General features: G+C 35.2%; 1 protein-coding gene across 3 annotated transcripts in view; it reads left to right on the top strand.

Annotated features, from left to right (window-relative positions):
- Positions 1–26,143, top strand: part of CNOT6L (CCR4-NOT transcription complex subunit 6 like) — a 111,590-nt gene that overhangs the window by 59,007 nt on the left and 26,440 nt on the right. For all 3 annotated transcript variants that reach the window (XM_080831192.1, XM_080831191.1, XM_080831193.1), the window contains exons 5-7: positions 4,181–4,270; positions 22,354–22,422; positions 25,083–25,240. In XM_080831192.1, coding sequence (XP_080687318.1) covers positions 4,181–4,270; positions 22,354–22,422; positions 25,083–25,240 — 317 coding nt within the window. The remainder of the gene's footprint in view (positions 1–4,180; positions 4,271–22,353; positions 22,423–25,082; positions 25,241–26,143) is intronic.

The raw sequence follows: 26,143 nt of genomic DNA, 5'->3' as shown, positions 1-26,143 counted from the left end.
TTTGTTTATCTGGTAATGTCTTAATTTTTCCCTCATCTAAGAAGGATATTTTTGCTAGATATAGAATTCTTAGTTGGCAATTTTTTTTCTTTCAGCACTTTGAATCTGTCATTCTCCTACCTTTTGGCCTCCATAGTTTTCTTTTTTTTAAACATTTATTTTTAAGTAATCTCTACACACACCATGGGGCTTGAACCTATGACCCCAAGATCAAGAGCTACATATTCTACTGACCAAGCCATTGAAATCTATCCAGTTTACTGTTCAGATTCTGACTTGTGCACAACCTCAAGATCAGGAAGAGGTGAGAGCTTAGACTGTTTTTAGGTCTTTCCTAAGCATATGCAAAGCTGCCCACATTTATGGTTTCTAGATAACCTGGAATATGTCAGAACTTTATAATGCCCTTATTGACATCTTACTCCAAAGCTTTTCCTTTTGAGCATTTAGGTTAGTCTTTTGTTTGCCTTACCTGTTTCAGTGACCTCAGACAGCCATAAGTTAGATCATTTACCAGTAATGATTTCCAGAAATGTACGTGCCCTTACACCCTCTCCCCCTTCAGGTGGAAGGCTCTTAGGACTTGGCAGGAGTCAAGGAACTACTTGCACACAAGTCAGATGATGGCTAGTCTTGAGAATGCGGTTTTGAAAGGCTCCAGTTTAGTCTCGGTTGCTTCAGTGGTTGCCGGGCTGCCTTGGCAGTGAGGGCCCAGAAGAAGTCCAACTCCACAAATTACCTTACCCATATTCTGCCAGTTTGCTCTTATGAAGGGGCAGATTTTTGGAGGTCCTTACTCTGCCATTTTTGGCTGAGTTTTCTCTCTATTTTGTTTTGAGTGATGTGTGATATTTTCTTTCAAGGAATTTGGTCATTTTTTTCTAAGTTGTTGAACTTAAGAACAAAGTTTCCTTAGTATTCCCTGTCCTAATGCCTCCGGGACTATTCCTTATTTAATTCTTGGTATTTATGAGTTGTGTCTTTTTTTTCTTGATCAAGTGTAGGTTTATCAGTTTTCTTTGTCTCTTTTTCAGAGTACCATATTTAGGCTCAGTAGTAGTCTCTTGTTTTTGGTTGTAAATTTTATTGATTTCTGCTCTTTATTTTTCTTTCTGGTTTCTTTGGAGTTTATTTGCTCTTCTTTTTTTAGATTCTTTTTCTTTTTAAGATTTTATTTATTTATTTGACAGAGAGACACAGTGAGAGAGGGAACACAGCAGGGGAAGTGGGAGAGGGAGAAACAGGCTCCCCGTGGAGCAGGGAGCCTGAATGGGGGCTCGATCCCAGGACCCTGAGATCATGACCTGAACTGAAGGCAGGTGCTTAAGCCTGAGCCCTCAAGCACCCCTTTTTTAAGATTCTTAATATGGAAGTTAAGTCCTTAATTTTAGATATTTTTTCCAATATAAGGATTTAATGTTACAAATTTCTCTCTAGATACTGACTTAGGTTCATCTTACAATTTGGTAATGTATTTTCATTTTAATTAAAACTTTTTGTGATTTTTATCTTTGAGCCATGGATTACTTAGAAGTGTGACGTTTAATTTCAAAGTACTTGGAGATTTTCTAGTTCTGTTGTTGATGTATAGTTTTTTAATGGTCAATATGCTCTTACTTCATTTCTTTAAAGCATGTTACAGTTTGTTTTCTGGACCAGAATATGATCTGTCTTGGTGACTGTTCATTTACACTTGAAAAGATTGTATATTTTCCTCAGTATTACATAAATATCAGGTCAAGCTGGTTGATGTGTTTTTCTGATCTCCATCTTTACTGACTTTGTTTATTACTTTTTTGTTGATAACGAGTGGAGGAGTGTTGAAGTCTGGGACATCGTTTTGCAGCCTTTGAAAATACTGTCCACTGTATTCCAGCTTCCATTCTTACTAATGAATTTTACTGCCATTACCATTTTTTGTTTTGTTTTTGTTTTAAATAATTAGTTATTTTCCCTAATGGGTTTTAAAGTTTTCTGCTTGCAATTGGCATTCTCTAGTTTGCAGTACAAAGTAAAATGAAATCCTTTCATATACTTCTTTGTATATATTGTGCTTCTTCAGTCAGTTTAGTCATTTAAAAAAAACTATGTTTTGAAAGTTTGCTGCCTTTTTCTTTTAAAATAATGCATCTTCTCACTTCTTTTCAAATTCTCTTTCTGGCTAGGACTTAAACTAGCCATTGTTTATTGTTTGCTGCTGTTGTGTGTCAGAATCTAAAATTTCCTTCAGTTTTCTTGTTTTTATCTCCTTTGTTGCCTTTGGGTTTTCCTAGAGACTCTGAGGCTCATAGTTCTGTTTACCATAACTATCTTACTACACAGGAGCAACACTTAAGCAGTTTTAAGATGTGGAAAGAGAGGAAGAGTCCTGTAGTTTTATGATTAGCTCTCAGTCTTTTAATGGGCCTTTGAGGTAGATCTGTTCCTTCCTACTCGCTCTGCCCCAAATCAGGTTAGAGGGGGCTGGAGTGTCGGGTATTACTTGAGATTAAATGGTAAAAACTGACCTGATTATATTCTGCTAAAATAGTTCCCTTGCATGCAGGCCTTGTTAATGGGAGCATTATTGCCTCCAGAAACACAAAGGGAATTTTTTTCCAGTTTTATATTAAAAACCTAGTGGGGCTCTTGGAAATAAAACTCAGAGAACTGTTAGAGGCTCCTAAGATTGGGTGCCTTTGATTTTTTTTTTTTTTTTAAACTCTCAAGCTAATTTTCTCCAAGCCTCCAGCAGTTTGTCCATTATGACTTAAAGTGTGCCCACTGATCCTAGTTCTATTCCTGGGTTCCTGTATCTGGACTTTTGCTGCCGTTTGGCTGTGATTCTCTGTATCTGCTTGTTTGTGTTCACGGCAGCAGTTTGCCTTATGACTTCAATTGTGGGGACAGGAGTGACTACCTTTCAAGTTCTTTATATATTGAGCCAGAGACCCAATGCCTGTTCTTTATTTCTAGAGCTTCAATTTAATATATGTTAAGATTTCTTATCTAACTCATGTATCTATTACTGTCTCCTGCTTTATATCTTTCTGACTCTTGGTGATGCATTTTCGGTGGTTTCTTTGAATGTGTTTTTTTCTGTTCACTAATTTTATTTTTAGTTGTGTCTGATGTACTGCCTAACTCGTTGATCATAGTTTTTTTCCCTGCCTAGTACTTTGAGTTATAATTATGTATAGTAAAATATCCAAATATTTTAGTATGCACTGTGTCTAATTTTGATAAAAGTATACACATATGTTACCACTGCCTACTTTAAGATATAGGCATTTTTGTCACACCAGGAATTTTCATTTTTCTCTTTCAAGTCATTTGGAAACTGCCAACCAGATTTTCACCACAGTTGGAGCATTTTATACTTCTACTAGCAATATGAGAGTTCAAAGTACCCTATATTTTTCTCTCACTTTTTTGGTCAATATTTTTAAGTTGTTCTGCTGAGTGTGTGTTGAAGATTTTGTTTGCTTCAGTAGTTAAAACCTTTTGTTTCTGGAAGTTCCATGGTTTTTGTCTTTTCAGATCTGTTTGCAAGACTGTTGTTGCATGCCTATCTGAACAAATTCCTCTTTTATTTCTTAACGGAATATATAGACTTAACAATAGCTTTTTTTTTTTTAATATTTGATACATCTGTACTGTTAGTACTCAGATATTCCTGATCACCATCATGAAAAAATTCTTATTTTCCTCTCACATTTTACCAACTCATGTTTGTACAAGGTTTTCTTTTCGCTTGAAATGTCTTCCTTTCTCCATATGTAATATAAATATTCTAACTAGGAAGAAAAAAAGAATTTTTTTTTTAATGATGGCATTCATTCTTTCTCATATAGGACTGTTTGTCTTTCAGTTAGAATATTGTCTTCAGAGATAAAGTAGAACTTATAAAGGTTAATTCAGGGTGCTGAATTGTGATATTACTTCAGAATTGACTAAGATTAATATATATGTTTATATATGTGATTTTGGCAAACATAAATTGTAGGTAGATAGTATAAAAAGTGAAATCTGGAAAGAACATTTTTGAAATTTTATGACTATCAAAGTATTTCTTTAGATTCACATAATTTCTTTAAATTTATGTAACAGATTAAAAACTTTAAAATTCACTTTACAAAATTGGTATTTTATTGTGTACATTTGTCTGTCTTACAGATTTTATTTTTGTATTCTGCTTTAGGCAATCCTTTATCACAGGATATTCTCAATTTATACCAGGACCCAGATGGAACCCGAAAGCTACTGAACTTCATGCTTGACAATCTTGCAGGTAACTCTTAATGATCAGTCAGTGAACTCTACATGTATTACTACTAGCTAATATGTCAGATGCTCTTTGACCTTTTTTTTTTTTTTTTAATAGCTTCTCAGTTTTAGATTTTCTTCTGTTACTGTATCCCATGGTAGTGGGACATTCTTTTCATATACTGAGTGGTTTCTATTTACCAAGCAATATATTAGGAGCTTTAGTTAAATTATATCATTTAATTTTTCTAAGAATCTAAGAGGTCCGAATTTTTACTGATATTGTACACATGCAAGTTCTGAGATTCAGAGAATAAATTAATTTTCCCGAGTTAACACAGCTGATTAATGCCAGAGCTGTGAACCCGAGATTCTCTTGCTCTTAATCACAAATATGTAGTTATTAATTATTTGAATTTGATGGAGTTTACGTGGATCATATACACTGTACACACTTTTTGTGCATGAAATTACAGTTTGATTGACTACATAGTTGTGGAGATTTTGTGAGCAGGATTTTAAGAACACCAGATCTGACTAAAATAGTTGTATTCCAAATGAAAATTTTTCTCTGTAAGAAATCTTTTAAGTATTGACACAACCTTTTTTTGCTTAAGTACTCAGAATATGAGTAAAAGTATGTAGATGCTTAAATTCAGATCTTTTTCTTAGAATAATGTCTTTCTAAAATACAGAATCCTGAAACAGAGCTAGAGAAATCTAGATTCTAGCATGAGGCCATCATCATAGTATGTTATCTATACCCCCCTTTTTTTTTTAAAGAAAAGTGTGAAATTTAATCTTTATTTACAGAACATATACTCTTTTTAATTCTCTCTCCATCATAGAAGACACCTACGTATAAATTTTTTTAAAAAAGTAATATTTACAATAATGTAAAACCAAATTAATATCATCTAACATTTTTTGGCTATAAAGACTAAAATTTGGTGGGAGAGAGATAATGAACTTAAGAGAAGTCTTTTCAATAACAAATTAAGAATATATGGCTAAAAGTTTAATTTAGCTATGTATGTGTACACTATTTACTTTCTGCTTTAAAAATACATATCTCTATTGTCTAAATAAATGTAGTCACTTGTTCCATTGATATGGGTGTATGTGTGTGTAATTTTTAAGGAGTTCTTCAGTGCTTTAGATACAAGTCATTTGTTGGTGTATATATTGCTGGTATCTTCCCCCATGCTGTTGTTTGCCTTTCCTCTTTCTTAATTTGTCTTTTGATGAACAGAAAACATTTTAAAGAATTGAATTTATTGATCTATTCTATTATGGCATTGCTTTTGTGTGCTATTTAAGAATTTTTCCCTACCTCAAGCTCAAGGATATATTTTCCTGTATCTAAAAATTCCATCTTTCACTTGTAATATTTAAAGCTAGTATCTTCCTTGAATTGAAATTTGTGCAACACAGGAGTCAATTTTCACAACTTTTCCATAGTAGAGATTAAATTGACCTTGAGTCACTTACTGAAAAGACTGTCCTTTCATTACTGCTTTTTATTGCCATCTTTGTCATAAATTGTCATTGTATGTATGGGTTTATTTCTGATGTTTTGTATCCTCCGTTCATTTCTAGTAGTCTTTACAGCAATATAAAGTGTCTTTAATTATGGTATTTTTATAAAATATCTCGAGATTCAGTAGAGTAGGTCTTCCCTCTTGACTTGATTCTGAAGTCTAAGCTAGTTTTAGGCCCGTGCTTCCTTTACCTTGTATTTTCATTAAAATTGTTGGAATTGGCTTTTCAAATTTCTCCCCTCCCCAAAAGATAGGGATTTAGGTTGAGAATATATTGCATCTATAGATTGCTTTGGAAAGAATTGACATGTTTACAACACTGGATCTTCTGATCTAACAGTGTTGAATATTCTTTGATTTATTGTGCTTTCTCTAATCTCTCCCACTATTGAGTTTTAGGTTTCTGTGTAGTGGTCTTCACATTTTTTATTACATTTATTCTAGGTATTGACTTTTTATTTTATTTTATTTTTCTCTCTATAGCACATACACTCCCCAGTGTCCATCACCCAGCCTAGGTATTGACTTTTTGATGGCCTCATAAACCATCTTTTCAGAAATGAATCTTAATAAGGTTATTATTGTTTACTTATGGAACATAGTTGGGTTTTATATATTTATTGGTGTTCATATACTTTGCTGAACATATTCAGCCACTTTTCTAACCTCTTTTTAATCCTAATGTATTTTTATTTCAGTTTCTACAATTGTATAATTCACAAATTATTTGTGAATAATACAATAATACAATAATACAATAATACAATTATTTGTGAATAATACAATAATACAAATTATACAATTTGTGAATAATGGCTAATTCTTGTATATCTTTTATTTCTTTTTCTTGCCTTATTGCACTTGCTAAGATCACCAGTAGATGGTAACTAAAAGTAGTGATAATTTGTCTAATTTCAAAATTTATTAGCTTTTAGTAATTACAATTAAATGTGAACTTCACCCTCATATAAGTTAAGGCAGTTTATCAGATTAATAAGTTTTCTTCTGTTCCTAGTTTGTTAGTTTCTAATTTTTTAATATGAACAAATGTTTAATTTTTTAAATGCTCTTTCTCTGTTAAGATGAAGATATATTTTCTGTTCTTTATCTGTTACTTTGGTAAATGCATTGGTTATTTTCATGTTATACCACCTTTCTATTCTTAAATTCAAATAGGTCGTAATAAAGTTTTTTATATATCCCTTTATGCAGTTTGCTAATATTTTACTTAGGATTTTTCACATGTGAGTTTGAGTGAGAGTGGCTGATATTTTCCTTTTTTCACTATCCTTGTCATGTTTTAATAAAAAGATTATACTGGCATCATAAAATTTATTTTCTGTTATTTGAAAGAATATTTGAGATTTTTTTTTTAAACATTTTATTCATTTATCTGACATAGAGCATGTGTGTGCATGCATGTGTGCGTCCAAAATGGGGAGGGCCAGAGAGAGAGGGGGAGAGGCAGGCTCTCCACTGAGCAGGGAACCAGGTGCAGGACCTGATATTAGTACCCTGGTATCATGACCTGAGCTGAAGGCAGATGCTTAACCGACTGAGCCACCCAGGTGCCCCAAGGTGTTCTTACTTCTTACACGTCTTATAGAATACATCTGAGTCTGGGGTTTCTTTGAAGGAAATTCTCAATTACTGATTAAATTTCTTTAATAACTATAGTACTGTTCTGATTCTTCATTTCTCTATCAGTTTCTGAAAATTGTGTTTTCTTGTAATTTTCCCATTTTATCTAAATCTTCACATTTATTGACATAAAGTTGTTCAGAATATCTTTTAATGTTTATTTGATACATAGTGATGTCTCTTTCCATTCCAGATATTAGTTATTTATGTTGCCCTTCATGCATAGTCTTGCCCAGGTATTTATTGATATTTTCTTTGGAAAAAAGAACCAATTTTTAACTATTGGTGTGCTCTTATTTTTAATATCAGCGATTTTTTATTTTTATTCCTTTTCCTTTCTTTGGGTTTCCTTTGCTATTCTTGCTGTTCTTTTTCTAACTTCTTAACATCGAAATCATCAACTTTTAGACTTTCTTTTTTTTCCTCAAAGTATTTACTTATAAATCTCCTTTTAAACATGGCTTTTAGCTGCATCCTTCAAGTTTTAATTTGTTATTATTTTCATTATCATCCAGTTTATATCTATCTATCTATATATTTTAAGATTTTATTTGAGAGAGTGAGAGCAGGGAGAGCATGAGCAGGGGGAGAGGTAGATGGAGAGGGAGAGGTAACTTCCCTGCCTAGCAGGGAGCCCAGTGCAGGACTTGAGCTCAGGACCCTGGGATGATGACCTGAACCAAAGACAGACACTTAACCGACTGAGCCACCCAGGCACACCCAGTTTATATTTTCTAATAGCTCTCATCATTTCTTTTCAGATGAATCATTTAGAAGTATCTTTATTTCTAGGGGAGATGTTTTCTTTGTCATTGATTCCTAGCTTTATTTCATTGTGGTCAGAGAGTACTCTAATTGATCAAAATTTTTAAAATGTGTATTTATTAGCCAGCATATGCTTAATTTTTCTAAATGTTAAGATGCACTGAAATAGAATATGCATTTTGTAGTTATTTGGTGTTATATTCTATAAATATTAGTTTAAGTTTGTTCATTGTTTGAATAAGACATATATACTTGGTACTTTGTTTTTATTCATTATTTGTAGACCTGTGTTAAAATTTCCCCCTTTGTAGATTTGTTTATTTCTTATAGCTCTTGCAGGGATCAAAAGGATTGATTGTTTTATCATTATGTAATCACCTTCTTTGTTCCTAGTATTTCTTTTTAATTATATATAATGAGGGTATATTTTCATGTGTTTCATTTTTCTGGTTATTTGAAGTGTTTTATCAGCTCCTGATGCTATTCTTATTACTTTAATATTAATATGGCTAATGAAAATATGTAGCTATGCAAGTTCTTTCTGGTTAGAATTTGCACTGTATACTTTTTTCTGTTCTTTTATGTTTAACCTTTCTGTTTCCTTATATCCTAGTAATTCCTTCTGTTTGGTTTTATTTTGTTCTTTTTCTTATTTGAAGGAAAAACTTAGTTTGATTTGAAATTCTTCCTTTTTGTAAATGCAAGCATGTAGCATTGTAGTTCTTCCTCTCAGAACTACTTTAGCTGTACCCCACAAATTTGGATATGTGGTATTTTCATTCTGTTTGATGTATTTTTAAAAATTTCCTTTGAGACATCCTCTTTCACTCATGGATTATTTAGAAACATGTTGTTTAATTTCTTGTTCTTTCTGTTATACTTGTCTGATTCCAGTTGGAAAACATAGTCTGCGTTATTTTAGTTCTTTTAAATTTTCTGGGGTTTGTTTTATTGTTGGTGAATGGTTCTGTGAACGTGAATTAAATTAGATCATGTTAGTTGGGGGTGCTATTCCATTCTTCTTTATCTTTTCTAATTTTTTATCCAGTGCTGTTATAAATACTGACAGTGTAGAAATTCCCAACTGTAATTGTAGATTTGTCTGTTTTTCTTTTCAGCCATGTCAGTTTTTGCATCGTGTGTTTTGAAGGTGTATTGTTTGGTGTATACATATTTAGAATTACTACATTCTAATGTGGTGGTTTGGAACTTTTATTATTATGTAATGATCTTCTTTGTTTCTAGTATTTTCCTTGCTCTTTAAAGTCTGCTTTAGCTGCTGTTAATATAACCACTCTGCTTTTTTTGTTGTTATTTAATACTGGCATGGTGTATCTTTTTCCATCCTCCTTCAACTTGACTATGTCATTGTATTTGACATGAGTTTCTTGTAGACAATATACAGTTGAGCCATGTATCACGTTTTTATATCTGTCCTGCCAGGATTCTGCTCTTTTAATTTGTATACTTAGATAATTTAATTTAAAGTAATTGTTGATTATAGAACTTAAGTCTTCCATTTTTTTAGTTGTTTTCTGTTTGTTTCCTCTGTTTCTCCTTACTTTATCTTGTCTTGGTTTCCTGGGGGTTACTTAAACATTTTTTAGAATTCTACATTGTTTTACTTATGCTATTTTTGAAAGTTAGAGTTCTGATTCGGAATTCTTTTCTTAGTGTTGCTCTAGATATCACAATATACATATTTAGCATAGTCTCCTGATAATGGTGTTTTATCAATTAAAGTGCATTATTGTTGCCTTACTTCCATTTATGTGCCTTCACACTCCCCACTTTTATTAAAATGTAATTGTCTCTAATCTTTCCTCTACCTACACAGAGTATCACACAGATGTTATAATTTGTGCTTTAACCATTAGATACATTTCAAGAGGCTTGGAGAGGATAATCCATTGTGTTTATCCCTAATTTTACTCATTGCTTGTTCTTTCCTTTCTGATGTTCCAGTTCTTCTGTTATCATTTCTTTTCTGCTTAGAGAGCTTCCTTTACCCATTTTTTAAGGGCAGGTCTGCTAGCAACAAAGTTTCATGGTTTTCCTTTTATAACATTTTTATTTCCACTTGATTTCTTAAAAAATTTTTTTTTAACGATTTTTATTTATTTACTTTATAGAAAGAGACAGTGAGGGAGGGAACACAAGCAGGGGGAGTGCGAGAGGGAGAAGCAGGCTTCCCAGCAGAGCAGGGAGCCCAATGCAGGGCTTGATCCTAGGACCCTGGGATCATGACCTGAGCCAAAGGTAGATGCTTAATGACTGAGCCACCTAGGCACCCTCTATTAAAAAATTTTATTTATTTATTTATTAAGATTTTATTTATTTATTTGACAGAGAGATCACAAGCAGGCAGAGAGAGAGGGGGAAGCAGGCTCCCTGCTGAGCAAAGAGCCCGATTTGGGGCTTGATCTCAGGACCCTGAGACCATGACCCAAGCCGAAGGCAGAGGCTTAACCCACAGAGCCACCCAGGCGCCCCTAAAAAAGTTTTTTTTAAAGACTTTATTTGAGAGAGAGAAAGTGAGCCACAAGCAGGGGGAGAGGGAGAGGAAGAGGGAGGAGCAGGCTCCCTGATAAGCAGAGACTGGATCCATGGTTTCAGAGATCATGACTTGAGCCAAAAGCAGACACCTAACCCACTGAGTCACCCAGGTGCCTCAGTTTCCCCTTGATTTCTGAAGGGAAGTTTTGCAGAATTTGTGGTTTGACAGTTCTTTCTTTCAGCACTTGAAAATGTGCCAGTTCCTCTGGCTTCCATGGTTTCAGAAAAGAAACCCATTGTTTCCTGATAGGTAATGTGTCTTTTCTCTTTGATGTTCATGTGGGTTTTTTTGTTTTTGTTTTTGTTTTCAGCAGTTTATGATGTCTCTTCGTGTGGATTTCTTTCCATTTATTCTGCTTGAAGTTTGTTCACCTTCTTGAGTTTGTAGGTTTATGTCATTTACCAAATTTGAGACGTTTTAGCCATTATCTCAAAATACTTTTTAAGCCCACGTTCTTTCTTCTCTCCTTCTGGACTCTGATGATATGAGTCATAGAACTTTTGTTACAGTTCCACAGGTCTCTCAAGCTCTGTTCAATCCCCCTCCCCCCCCAACCCTGTTTAGTTTCCTTTTAAACTGTTCAAATGGAATTCTCAGATTCACTTTTTTTTTTTTTGGTTGTCTTTATTTTTGTGCCCTCCCAGTGAGTTTTGTTATTTTGATTATTGTATTTTTTAGTTGAGTACTTTCACTTTGGATCTTTTCAAAAAGTAGAACTGCTTCTTTGGGCTTTTTATTTTTTCAAGAGAATTTGTAATTACTCCTTGAAGCAGCTTTATGATGGCTGCTCTAAAATCTCTGTCATTGTCAACATCGGAATCTTCTCTGTGTTGGTCTCTGTTATGGTCTTTTCTCATTTAATTTGTGATAATTCCTGGTCTTTAGTATGACGAGTGATTTTCACTTGTCTCCTGGATATTTTGAATGTTATGTTTGGAGACTCTTGATAAAATCAAATCTCAATTTTAGCAGGCAGTTGCCCAGTTTGGGTTTGGCATGTGGGTTCTGTCAGCTCTTCTAGGCTCACCTGACACCCTAACCGTGGGCAGACCAGGCTTACTGCTGCTGGTCATTGAGGTGGGATGGGTTGGCTCTCTTGGGCTTTGTTAGAGAGACTGCCATTAGCATGTTGGATTACCACTGCCACTAAGTGTGAATTTCCCACCGAATACTTGCTGTACTTCTTCTTTTTTGGCTTCACTGGCCAGAGAGATCAGGATTTTCTTGCTGTCCCACTCCCTGCCCCCAATATATTCCTCATGGCTCCAGGGCTGGTTGCAGGGCTATCTAGCACCTGGTATGGCTTGTATAGGAGATAAAAATGGGAGGATTACTGTTTTATCACGTTTTGGGTATGATCCTGAGAGACCTGTTACTGTGTTAACTGCTGTCTCTTCTGTTCATGAGAACAGACTTCTGTATTGATCCAAATTCTAGTACTGTTTCTAGGACTGTATATATCTACTAAACAGTCTTTATTTGATGGCTTGTCCTACACTGACATTGCAGTTTCATCTTGCAAACATTAATTTTAAGTATATGTCACACATGAATATATTATGCTCCTTGTAAAAATTCCTGTTAAAACTAAAATTTTCTTTGACCACTACCTTTAATTCCATGTTCCCTCCATGGTAAGTAAACATGCTTTTAAGTTGGATGTGTGTTCTTGTGGATATTTTTATAGACATTTACATATAAAAATTGTACCAGTAGAAATGTTATGACATTACTTTTCATGCGTGTTTTTAAAATGTTTTCAAATAAAACATACTCTATTTTATCATTATATATGTACTTAAAGATTTATTTTATTTGAGAGAGTGCATGCATAAGCAGGGGGAGGGGCAGAGAGAGAGATTGAGAATCTCAAGCAGACTCTTCATTGAATGTGGAGCTCAGTGCAGGGCTTAATCCCAGGACCCTGAGATCATGACCTGAGCTGAAATCAAGAGTCATCTGCTTAACTGACTGAACTACCCAGGTGCCTCATCATTATATATTTTCTAGTTGTTTCTGCTCAGTATTAGTTGTATAGCTTTCCACTTTAGCAGGCATGTATTTATCCTTTAGAACTATAGCATAGACTTCTGTAAAATGGATATTAGTCATTTACCCTTGTTTTTGCTGTTACAAACAATAGTGTAATGAGTATCTTATTTGAATGCTTCCTTAGCAGATAGGGCTGATCCCAGGAATTAGAATAGCTGAGTCATAGGGACAAGGATGTTTAGATTTTTAAAAGATGGTCCAGCTTGTTCTCTGAGATAGCTCCCAGTTTATGGTTGTACCAGCTGTATATGCAAGTATTCATATCTTACCACCATCATCAATTCTGCATATATTAACATTTTGGGGACAACCTGGATTAAAAACATGCTCTCTCACCTTTTTATTTTTCCTGGTTACTGGTGAGATGCACTGTTTTTTATAGGTTTTTGGCTGTTTGGATATTGTTGGTGAATACTATGCATTTTACTTATACTGATATATTATGATGCATTAATTAAAATATGTTAGCAAAGTTTTGGGAAGCACCAGAATGTCAGCATCATCTTACTTGTTTTATTTTGAGGATTTTTTGGTTTCTGAATTTTTAACCATTATACTGATAAGGAACCCAACAGCTAGGAAGTTCCTTCTTTACACTTCATTGTATTTATATATTGGGCTTTCCATTTTTTAGATAGTTGTTATAATTGTGGCATGGCAATCCTGGCAGGCATAATTTTTTCCAGGATTCAGTATGTTGATTCAGCTGGATGGTTTGTTTGTCATCTTATAACCTTCATTCCTTTCCTGGCAAGATATGGACTATGCAAAATAATGTTCATTCCACGTTGTGAAAAGTATGGATGCTAAAACATGCATCCTTTAGATAGGCTTTTGGAACACCAAAGTCATTAGTAAAGTGAAACTTATAAAGATCATAAATACTCTGGTCAAAATTTCTGAGGCCGGATAAAGATAAGAGTGTTTTGTTTTAAAGGAATACATTTCTCAGCCACTATATTCCCTGGGAAAATCTGTAAACTTGAATTTAATTGTCCTGTAATTGTCAGTGTTCTTAAAAGGAAAAAGTAAAAGTGTAGTTAAATCTTAACTTAGTGAATTTTCTCTCATCTGATAGTTGGGTAGCTTTTAGTTCAATGGTATTGATAACCATATCTGAGTAATTAATGTTTAACCAGTGCTTTCTTTTTTTCTGTATAATATAGTTCTAATCTCTTGTTTTACATGGATGTTATAAAATAAAATTTAAAATTAGGAAATAAAAGTCCCATTATAAAATTCCTTAATTTTTATTATGCATTCACATGTGTTTTTTCCTATTTATTATTTATTTATTGACACTGATAATTTGATTTTTAAAAAATTAATGTAATATTTGGTTCAGGGGTACAGGTCTGTGATTCATCAGTCTTACACAATGCAAAGCACTCACCGTAGCACATACCCTCCCCAGTGTCCATCACCAAACCAACCAATCCCTCCCACCGTGGTCCACTCCAACAACCCTCAGTTTGTTTTGTCTCCCTCTCTGGTTTCATCTTGTTTCATTTTTCCCTCCCTTCCCCATGATCCTCTGTCTTGTTTATCAAATTCCTCATATCAGTGAGATCATATAATAATTGTCTTTCTCTGATTGACTTATTTCACTTAGCAAAATACCCTCTACTTCCATGCATAATACCCTCTACTTCTATCCATATCATTCCAAATGGCAAGATTATGGGTTTTTTGATGGCTGCATGATATTTCATTGTGTGTGTGTGAGTGTGTATATATATATATATACACACACACATATATACATACACATATATATATATGTTTTTTATCCATTCATCTGTTGTTGGACATCTAGGCTCTTTCCATAGTTCGGCTGTTGTGGACATTGCTGCTATAAACATTCGAGTGCACGTGCCCCTTTGAATCACTACATTTGTATCTTTGGGGTAAATACCCAGGAGTGCAATTGCTGGGTTGTAGTGTAGCTCTGTTTTCAACTTTTTGAGGAACCTCCTACTGTTTTCCAGAGTGGCTGCACCAGCTTGCATTCCCATCAAAAGTGTAGGACGGTTCCCCTTTCTCCCCATCCTCGCCAACACCTGTTGTTTACTGACTGGTTAATTTTAGCCATTTTGACTGGTGTGAGGTGGTATCTCACCATGGTTTTGATTTGTATTTCCTTTATGGCAAGTGATGTTGAGCACTTTTTCATGTGTCTGTTGGTCTTTTTGCAGAGATGTCTGTTCATGTCTTCTGCCCATTTCTTGATTGGATTATTTGTTCTTTGGGTGTTGAGTTTGATAAGTTCTGTATAGATTTTAGATACTAGCCCTTTATCTAATATGTCATTTGCAAATATCTTCTCCCATTCTCTCAGTTGTCTTTTGCTTATGTTGACTGTTTCCTTTGCTGTGCAAAAGCTTTTTAGATAGATGAAGTCCCAGTAGTTCGTTTTTGTCCTTCCCTTGCTTTTGGCGATGTTTCTAGGAAGAAGTTGCTGCAGCTGAAGTCAAAGACGTTGTTGCCTGTGTTCTGCTTAAGGATTTTTGATGGATTCCTGTCTCACATTTAGGTCTTTCATCCATCTTGAGTCTGTTTTTGTGTGTGGTGTAAGGAATGGTCCGGTTTCATTCTTCTGCCTGTGGCTGTCCAATTTTCCCAACACTATTTGTTGAAGAGACTGTCTTTTGTCCATTGGACATTCTTTTCTGCTTTGTCGAAGATTAGTTGGCCATAGAGCTTAGTTAGTTGACCATAAGGCTCTCTGTTCTGTTCCATTGATCTATGTGTCTGTTTTTAGCCAGTACCATACCATCCTGATGATGACATCTTTATAATATAGCTTAAGGTCCTGAATTGTAATGCCAACAGCTTTGGTTTTCTTTTTGAACATTCCTCTGGCTTTTCGCGGTCTTTTCTGGTTCCACATAAATTTTAGGATTATTTGTTGCATTTCCTTGAAAAAAGTTGATGGTATTTTATTAGGGAATGCATTAAAGGTGTAGATTGCTCCAGGTTGCATAGACATTTTCACAATATTTGTTCTTCCAGTCTATGAGCATGGACCATTTTTCCATTTCTTTGAGTCTTCCTCAATTTCTTTCTTGAGTATTCTATATTTTCTGAGTACAGATTCTTTGTGTCTTTGGTTAAATTTATTCCTAGGTATCTTACAGTTTTGGGTGTAAGTAAATGGGATTGACTCCTTAATTTCTCTTTCTTCTGTCTTGTTGTTGGTGTATACAAATGCAACTGATTTCTATGCATTGGCTTTATATCCTCACACTTTACTGAATTCCTGTATGAGTTCTAGCAGTTTGGGGCTGGAGTCCTTGAGGTTTCCCACATAAAGTATCATCTGCAAAGAGTGAGAATTTAATTCTTCTTTGCCGATTCAGATGCCCTTAATTTCTTTTTGTTGTCTGATTCCTGAGGCTAAGACTTCTAGTACTATGTTGAATAGCAGTGGTGATAGTGGACATCCCTGCTGTGTTCCTGACCTTAGGGGAAAAGCTCTCAGTTTTTCCCCATTGAGAATAATATTCACTGTGGGTTTTTCATAGATGACTTTTATGATATTGAGATATGTACCCTCTATCCCTACACTGTGAAGTCTTAATCAAGAGAGGATGCTGTACTTTGTCAAATGCTTTTGCAGCATCTATTGAGAATATCCTATGGTTCTTGTTCTTTCTTTTATTAATGTATTATATCACATTGATTAATTAGTGGGTGGTTGAATCAGCCTTGCAGCCCAGGAATAAATCCCACTTGGTCGTGGTGAATAATCCTTTTAATGTACTGTTGTATCGTATTGGCTAGTATTCTGGTGAGAATTCTTGCATCTATGTTCATCAGGGATATTGGTCTGTAATTCTCCTTTTTGATGGGCTCTTTGGTTTTGGGATCAAGGTAATGCTGGCCTCATAAAGTGAGTTTGGAAGTTTTCCTTCCATTTCTATATCTTGAAACAGTTTCAGGAGAATAAGTATTAATTCTTCTTTAAATGTTTGGTAGAATTCCCCTGGGAAGCTGTCTGACCCTGGGCTATTGTTTGTTGGGAGATTTTTTTTTTTTTTTTAAGATTTTCTTTATTTATTTGACAGAGAGATCACAAGTAGGCAGAGAGGCAGGTTGGGGAGGTGGGGGAAGCAGGCTCCCTGCTTAGCAGAGAGCCCGATGTGGGACTCACTCCCAGGGACCCTGAGATCATGACCTGAGCCGAAGGCAGTGGCTTAAGCCACTGAGCCACCCAGGTGTCCCTTGTTGGGAGATTTTTGATGACTGCTTCAATCTCCTTGCTGGTTATGGGTCTGTTCAGGTTTTCTGTTACCTCAGTTGTGGTAGCTTATATGTATCTAGGAATGCATCCATTTCTTCCAGATTGTCAAATTTGCTGGTGTATATTTGCTCATAATATGTTCTTAAAATTGTTTGTATTTCTTTGGTGTTGGTTGTGATCTCTCCTCTTTCATGATTTTGTTAATTTGGGCCCATTCTCTTTTCTTTTTGATAAGTCTGGCTAGGGTTTACTGATCTTATTCTTTCAAAGAGCCAACTCCTAGTTTCATTGATCTGTTCTATTCTTCTTTTGGTGTCTGTCTCATTGATTTGTGCTCTGATCTTTATTATTTCTCTTCTCCTTTTGGGTTAAGGCTTTATTTGAAGTCCTTTCTGAAGCTCCTTTAAGTGAAGGGTTAGGTTGCATATTTGAGACATTTCTTTTAAGTGAAGGGTTAGGTTGTATATTTGGAAAAGGCTTATAGTGCTATATTCTTTCGTCTTATGACTGCCTTTGTTGCATTCAAAGTATTTGAACAGTTGTGTTTTCATTTTCATTTGTTTCTTTGAATTTTTTAAATTCTTAAATTTCCTGGTTGACCCATTCATTCTTTTGTAGGGTGCTCTTTAGCCTCCATCTATTTGAGTTCTTTCGAACTTTCCTCTTGTGATTGAAGTTTACTTTCAAAGCATTGTGGTCTGAAACTATGCAGGAAATGATCCCAGTCTTTTGGTACTGGTTGAAACGTGATTTGTGACCTAGTATGTGATGTATTCTGGAGAATGTCTCATGTGCACCAGAGAAGAATGTGTATTCTGTTGCTTTGGGATGGGATGTTCTAAATACATCTGTGATGTCCATCTGGTCCAGTGTGTCATTTAAAGCCTTTTTTTTCCTTGTTGGTCTTTTGCTTAGATAATCCGTCCATATCAGTGATGGGGCTGTTAAAGTCCCCTGCTATTACTGTATTATTGTTGATGTGTTTCTTTGATTTTGTAGATTAATTGGTTTATATAATTGGCTGATCCCATGTTAGGGGCATAGATATTTACAATTGTTAGATCTTCCTGTTGGACAGATCCTTTAAGTATGATATAGTGTCCTTTTGTATCTCTTATTATAGTGTTTGGTTTAAAATCTAATTTGTCTGACATAAGGATTGCTACCCCAGCCTTCTTTTGATATGCATTAGCATGGTAAATTGTTTTCCACCCCCTCACTTTAAATCTGGCAGTGTCTTTGGGTCTAAAATGAGTTTCTTGCAGACCGCCTATTAATGGGTCTTGCTTTTTTCATCCATTCTGATGCCTTGTGTCTTTTGATTGGGACATTTAGCTCGTTTACATTCAGCATAACTACTGAAAGATATGAATTTGGTGTCATTGTATTGCCTGTAAGGTGACTGTTACTGCATATTGTCTGTTCATTTCTGGTCTATGTAATTTTAGGCTCTCTCTTTGCTCAGAGGACCCTTTTCAGTATTTCCTGTCGGGCTGGTTTGGTGTTTGCAAATTCTTTTAGTTTTGTTTGTCCTGGAAGCATTTTATCTCTCCTTCTATTTTCAATGACAGCCTAGCTGGATAAAGTATTCTTGGCTGCATATTTTTCTTGTTTAGTGCTTGCCAGTCCTTTCTGGCCTGCCAGGTCTCTGAATAGGTCTGCTGCCAATCTAATATTTCCACTGTTGTATGTTACAGACCTCTTGTCCCAAGCTGCTTTCATGATTTTCTCTTTGTCTTTGAGACTTGTAAGTTTTACTATTAGATGATGGGCTGTGGTCCTATTTTTATTGATTTTGAGGGGTGTTCTCTGTGGCGCCTGGATTTTGATGCCTGTTTCCTTCCCCAAATTAGGGAAGTTCTCCGCTATAATTTGCTCCAATATGTCTTCTGCCCCTCTCTTTCTTTCTTTCTTCTTCTGGGATCCCAATTATTCTAATACTGTTTTTGTCTTATGGTATCACTAATCTCTTGAATTCTCCCTTAATGGTCCACTAGTTTGTCTCTTTCTCAGCTTCTTTATTCTCCATCATTTGGTCTTCTTTATCACCAATTCTCTCTTCTGCCTCATTTATTCTAAATGTTAGAGCCTTGATTTTTCATTGTACCTCATTAATAGCCTTTTTGATTTTGACTTAGAGTTTAGATTTTTTATTTCTGCAGAGAGGGATTCTTAGTGTCTTGTATGTCTTTTTCAGGCCTAGCTAGTATCTTTATAATCATCATCCTGAACTCTAGTTGTGACATTTTACTATTGTCCACATTGATTATATCCCTTTCGTTCTTTTTTTTTTTTTTGAGATGAGGTTTTTCAATTTTTGTCATTTTGTCTAGAGAAGAGTATATGAATGAAAGAACATAATGTTCTAAAAGGGTAACAATGTCCCAGAACAATATACACTAGCCAGGTCAGAAGAGACCTGAAATTGGTGGGAAAAGAAAGGGAAAAAAAAAAAAAAAGAATTTTTTTTGAATTTTTCTTCCTTCCTATTTTAATGAACATCTTATCTGATCAATTCCTTTTTTAAAAATCTTTTTAAATTTTTCATCTTTATAGTCATATTCTATCCCTTCAATGAAATTTAACCTATTTTTTTGTATAAGTTTTTCTTTCTTTAACATTTTGGGATATGTTTTTTTCTAACAGCCTGATGGCTGGTGAATAGAACAGATCGACATACTAGATCTTTGGTGTGTTTTGATCTGTTAGAAGAAAGTGCCTATGAAAATTTTAAAGAAAGAAAAACTTACATATATATATATATATATAAGTAAGGGTAAATACGATGAAGGGATGAAATATGAATGTAAAGATGAAAATAAAAAAGATTTTAAAAGAGGAATTGAGAAGTTGGTTGATAGGAAAAAAGAAAAAAAAAAAAAGAATGTGATCAGGCGGGAGACTAGAATAAAGCCTTATACTAGATTGGGTTATATTTTGGTCTGTTAGAAGAAAATGTATCCCAGTATTTTAAGAAAAGAAAAACAGATAAATACAAAACATAGGTTAAATACAATGAAGGGATAGAATATGATTGTAAAGATGAAAATTAAAAAAGGATTTTATTTTTTTTTTTTTTTTTTTTTTTAAAATTTTTTTTTTTTTTTTTTTTTTTTTTTATTATTATTTATTTGACAGAGATCACAAGTAGGCAGAGAGGCAGACAGAGAGAGAGGGAAGCAGGCTCCCCGCTGAGCAGAGAGCCCGATGTGGGACTCGATCCCAGGACCCTGAGATCATGACCTGAGCCGAAGGCAGCGGCCTAACCCACTGAGCCACCCAGGCGCCCTAAAAAAGGATTTTAAAAAGGATTAATAAGATGGTTAAAATAGGAAAGAGAAATATTAAAAAATAATAGAAAAAATTTAAAAAAAAACAACAACTTTGTAAGACTGAAGAATCATGGGAGAAAAGCCATGAATTCTATGTGCTGTATTCTGCTAGTGCTGGAGTTCTGCAGTTCTCATTGATTGGCAAACTTGGTCTTGGCTGGATATTCTTGCTGATCTTCTGGGGAAGGGGACCTATTGCAGTGAGTCTCAAATGTCTTTGCCCAAGGCGGATCTCCTCTTGCCAGAGTCCAGGCTCAATAATCTGCTTGGGTGTGCTCATGGTAGCTTTTGTTGACTGAAAACTTTCTGTATAGCTTTGGAGGACGGAAATGAAGATGCCAGACTCCCAATCTCTGGCCCTGGAGGAGTTGAGAATTCAGGAACCCACTCCTCAGTGAGCCCTCAGCGAAAAGCAGTCAATCACTCCTGTCTCCCTGGTCTCTGGCGGCACTCCCTGCCAACCTGGCCTGTGACAGAGCCTTTCTGTCTCTGGCACACAACTCCATTTGCCGTCTCTAGACCCAGGTGATTCCCGCAGTGCCCTCCCATGCTGCTCCTTCCGGGAGTACAAGGAGAGTCTCCCCGCATTTGCTGCTTGTGGGGTCCCTGCTTGAAGAGTAGTGGCCTGACTGGAGCGTGGATCATGACTTATGGCAACCCTGAGCTGACAGCCCACCCCTCAGCTCCATCTTTGAGCCGGCTTCCCCACTCCCAAGACCTGGGAGCTATGCCACACTCAGGCAGCCCCTGTCTTTCTGTGACTCTGATGGTCCTGAGACCACACTGTTCCAGTAAGGATTCCACCCCCACTTAGCCACTGAGCGACGTCCCTCAGTGGAGCAGACTTCTAAACGATATGATTTTGTGCTCTGCTGCTCTATCACTTGCCGTGAGCCAGCTGACGAGGCTCCTTCCCCTACAGTCTATCTTCCCGTATATCACCTCGCATTCACTTCTCTGCACGACCTACCTTCTAGAAGGTGGTTGCTTTTCTGTTCTTAGAGTTGCTGCTATTCTTTTCTTTGATCTCCTGTTGAGTTTGTAGGTATTCAGAATGGTTTGATAAGTATCTATCTGAATTTCCAGGACCAGATGAAATTTAGTTCTCCTACTCTACCATCTTACTCCTCCTCTCTTTTTTTCTATTTTAACAGTATTTGAGTATTTCAGTTCATTAGTATTTCGGAACCTCACATAGCTTTGATTTCTCAGCAGGGAAATTATACTATTTACATTTGTAATTAAGACATAAGTGCTTCCGTAAGATTGTGGGTTTTCTTTCTTTCTTTTTTAAGATTTTTACTTTAGTCAGTGTGTATGAGCAGGGGAAGTCCAGAGTGAGAGGGAGAGAATCCCAAGCAGACTCCTTGCTGAGAGCAGAGCCATGGCTGGGCTCATCCCAAGACCTGGAGCTGAAATCAAGAGTCAGACGCTTGGGCGCCTGGATGGCTCAGTTGGTTAAGCGACTGCCTTCAGCTCAGGTCATGATCCTGGTTCTGGGGTTGAGTCCCACATCGGGCTCCCTGCTCAGCAGGGAGTCTGCTTCTCCCTCTGACCCTCTCCCCTCTCATGCCCTCTCTCTCTCTCTCTCTCTCAAGTAAATAAATAAAATCTTAAAAAAAAAAAAAAAAGAGTCAGATGCTTGTTTAACTGACTGAGCTACCCAGGTGCCCTGAACTTAAGGTTTTAAAAAGGTACTTCTCATAACTACTGTGTAAGTGGAACTGTGAATAATGAGTTTCCTAATGCTCTTTTCATATATTTATTATGTGTTTTCTGCTTAGGTCTGCTCAAACTTCTTTGGCTGCTAAATCTTCTTTGTATTTCAGTATTAGATTTTTAAGTCAGTTGTGGGCCACTATAGCTGAAGAGAAAACAGAAGTTGATTTGACATTATAAAGTAAATGATAACTGATTTTAGAAGCACGTGAAAATAACTTATGTTTAAGAAAAATTTTTCTCCCCCCCCACCACCAGTTCATCCAGAGCAGCTTCCTCCGAGGCCATGGATTACATTAAAAGAACGAGACCAAATTCTGCCATCAGGTAAATAGTTTTTCATATTTTTCTTGACGACTTCTTTTTTTTTTTTTTTTCCCCCAGAAATACTGGAAATGCCATTTGGGCTTTGTGATACAAGTATAACAAGCCTTCATTTTATGTCCACAAGGTAGATGAGCTTCAAAAAGTACTGATAGGTAGATTTGAAAGTATAAAACCCACATTAAGGCCATGTGTAGGGATCTCCTTTATCTTTCACAATGATGTAGCTCTTGGTTTTACAATTATTCCTTGTAAATATAGCCTTACAAATAAGAAAATAAATGAAGCCTTCCAAGTGGCCTCTTCATTCAGGGTATTGGGTGAGTTAAATAGTTAAATAGAAAAAATGAAAAATAATTTTTTTCTGAAAATTTTAAACCACTTGGGTACTTTATCTTTCTTCAGTGGTTAGAGTGGTAACACTTTTGAAAGATTAATTTAGACTGAGTCTGTATTTGCTATATTGGAAACAAAATATGGTACCAGGCCAGTGGTGTAGAAATGGGAGAGCATGAGTGAGTAAGCAATTTAAGGATATAGTTTAGCATTTCTAGAACTGCGGTAATGTAGAAAATATAAACCTTTTATCTCTTTGTGGAGACTAATAATGATTTGACATAATTTATAGTGCTTCTTACTGCTTATTAGACATTTTAGTATAGGAGTTCTGCTTTAAGTTATGAATTAGTATTGCTCCAGATGCTTTCTTTTTAATCTCAAGAGTAAGTTTTCATTATATCTAATTTCATTTTAAAATTAACAAATGAAAACTTTACTGCTTTAATACCGAGGTTGGATCAGTCACTGAATACTGACACATTAGTAATTTTTAAAGGGTAAATCATAGAACTTATTATGTACTTCTAAAGCCCTTCTGTATGTGTGCTTTTTTAAAGTAAGAGGATTCAGAAAAAATTATTTGCTTTGAAATTGGGAAATGTAGGAAATATAACATCTTCATGGTTCTTTTGTGTTTTAGTAACACTGATAAATAACAGCATAAGCAGTACATTTCTATGTCTTCCAGGGGCAGTAATTTTAACACTACCACACTCTTAGAATCACAGGATGAGCCTGTTCTAGGAGGCACTGGGTCATTGGTCCATTGCAAGCAACACTTGTATTAACAGGATGCACATTGATGGTCTGAGTAAAAGGAATACCTGAGGTTTTCTGCAGAGTCTTAACTTGGTGGATTTATTTTGTTTAGCCTTCCCTAATGCATAATTAATTGTTCCCTTTCCGATTTTAAAAACACTATTTTCTGATTCTTCAAAGTAATCCTTTTTTGAGTACTAGTGAACATAATCTTGAAGAAAAACTTTCCTAATACTGCATACGTACATTTTCGTTAAGAAAAAGAACAACAGAAACATGATCTCATCAGTTGTTGAATTCTCAAAGTAATGTGTTCTTGGGTTTTCCGTATTGAAAAATGAGTATGGATTTTCCTTGGGATGTATTGTACTTTCCTCAGTAGAATCTGAGTGCTAAATAAAGGGGCTTTTACTTCTGGTGAGTGGGAAGATGTATATAATACTTAGGATTTATTTTGTAAGAATCAGTACCATATAGTGAAAAAGCTAACAGTGTATGAAATGGCTTCCAGTTTGATCCCCAGGGGACCATTGAACTGAGTTTCTCTTAATACTTTCCCCATTATCTGAATCTAACCAACTTCAGTCAAGTATTATTACTTCATTATTTGGATTCCTCACCATTTGTTCAAGTATGTGATTCACAGCCATTGCTGCCCACTATAATCATTTGGGAACCTTATGTATATCTAGACCCTAAATATACTAATTTACTTAGTCTTGAGCAGGGCCCTGGGAATGAGCACTTTTAAAAAACACTGTACAGAGTGGTTCTAATGGGCAGCCTGGATAGAGAATTACTGATAAAAATCAGGGCTTTTAAAATTAATGTCCATATGAATAACCTGGAGATTTTGTTAGCTTGCAGGTTCTGACTTAGTAGGTCTTTGTGGTACCAAAGAGTCTGTATTTTTTAGTTCCTAGGTGATAACAGATGCTTTGGGTCTTCAGAGCACATTTTTTGGTAGCAAGGCTATAAACTGTGTTCTCCTGTTAGTTTGTTCACAGTCCTTCTATAGTTCAGGGGCATTTTAAAATGAGAATTCAGTTTCAAAAATGAATATATGATTTGGCAAAAAGAATTCTCTTACAACTAAACTTTGTTAGTCAGTGTTCTGGCTCAGAGTGATAAGAGCAGTAAGAGGCTCCCAAAAGTATTAAATAATGGGTATTTTGTTAGTAAAAATGAAGTTAGAGTCTTCTAATGAACAAAACTAAATTCACTTTTGTTCCAGTTAAATAAAGCTTTGCTCAAAAAATTGTGTGCAAAATATTAGCATCCTGACTTAGAATTTGAATTTTTATTAAAATAAATTTCCTAAAAATCTAAAATACAAACTATAAGTCTAATTCTAGTGAAAGAACTTTTATGTGATGGACTTCAATGAAGTCTTAGTAGATAAAGTTTAACAGAATTTTGCCAGAGGCTTTTCACAATGATGATATTTGGGATAGGTTTGTGTGCCATATGTGCTTGTGCAGGTATACATATGATAACTTCTCTTTGAATTCTTGCCTAATTTTCTCTCTTTTGTCTTTTGTTTTTTTTTTCCTCCCATTTCTTAGCATCATTCACGGTTATGTGTTACAATGTGTTATGTGATAAATACGCCACCCGGCAGCTATACGGCTATTGCCCATCCTGGGCATTAAACTGGGAATACAGGAAAAAGGGAATTATGGAAGAAATTGTTAACTGTGATGCAGATATCATTAGTCTTCAGGTAACACTGTAGACATTAATTGTCTGAGGGCACCTGGCTGGCTCATTTGGTGGAGGAAGCAGCTCTTGATCTCGGGGTTGTGAGTTTGAGATCCACATTGGGTGTAGAGATTACTTTAAAAATAAAGTCTTAAAAAAAATTTAAAAAAAGGAAATTCAATTGTCTGAAACTTAAGGATGAACTTAATAGATCTTGCTTCCGGGAGAGAGTCTGTGTTCAAAGCAACTCAAAAGGACTTGTTTTCTCTCCTCTTAAAAAGGGCAATTTTAGTAAGCGGATAAGACATTTCTACGATTGAACTGTTTTGCTAAGTACAGCCATCCACCTGAACTCATTTACTGTTAAGTGAAAATAATCTCATCTATTTTTCATGTTAACAGTTCATCTTATGAATAGATCACTGGTATTGTTGAAAGAGAAAACTGCAGAAGGTTGTGTCATTTAAGAATGTGAATTTAACTTACGATGGAATCTTTAAAAAATATTATTTGTCCACTGTTCCTTAATGATAAACATTGTAAATACTTACAAATATTGTGCTATAAATCATGCAGTTTTGCATGACAGTTTATTTTAAAAACTGTCTCTGAAATGGACTTTTCTGTTTTATAGCACTTTATTATAATGAATTTAACTGAAGAAACACCTTTCTGTTGAAATATGTGTTTTAGCACTTCAACACTCAACTAATAAATAGCCAAGATTTCTAGGTAGTATTTAATAACTTTTTTCTTAGCAACTTTCAAAGCATATTACATGTTTATGAAGGTATTTTAAAATTTTAAGTGTTATAATTTCATAGCTGCTTTTTAGCACAGCCTGAGAAGAAAGGTATTACTTTTTAAATAATTTTTTGTACTAGAGTAGCTTGAAAATATATGTTGTCTGTGGTTCATATGACTT

This window comes from Martes martes (assembly GCF_963455335.1).
Source record: "Martes martes genome assembly, chromosome: 2".
Lineage (NCBI taxonomy): Eukaryota > Metazoa > Chordata > Mammalia > Carnivora > Mustelidae > Martes > Martes martes.
Note: the sequence above shows the minus strand (reverse complement) of the source record. Positions and strands in the feature narration are given on the sequence as shown.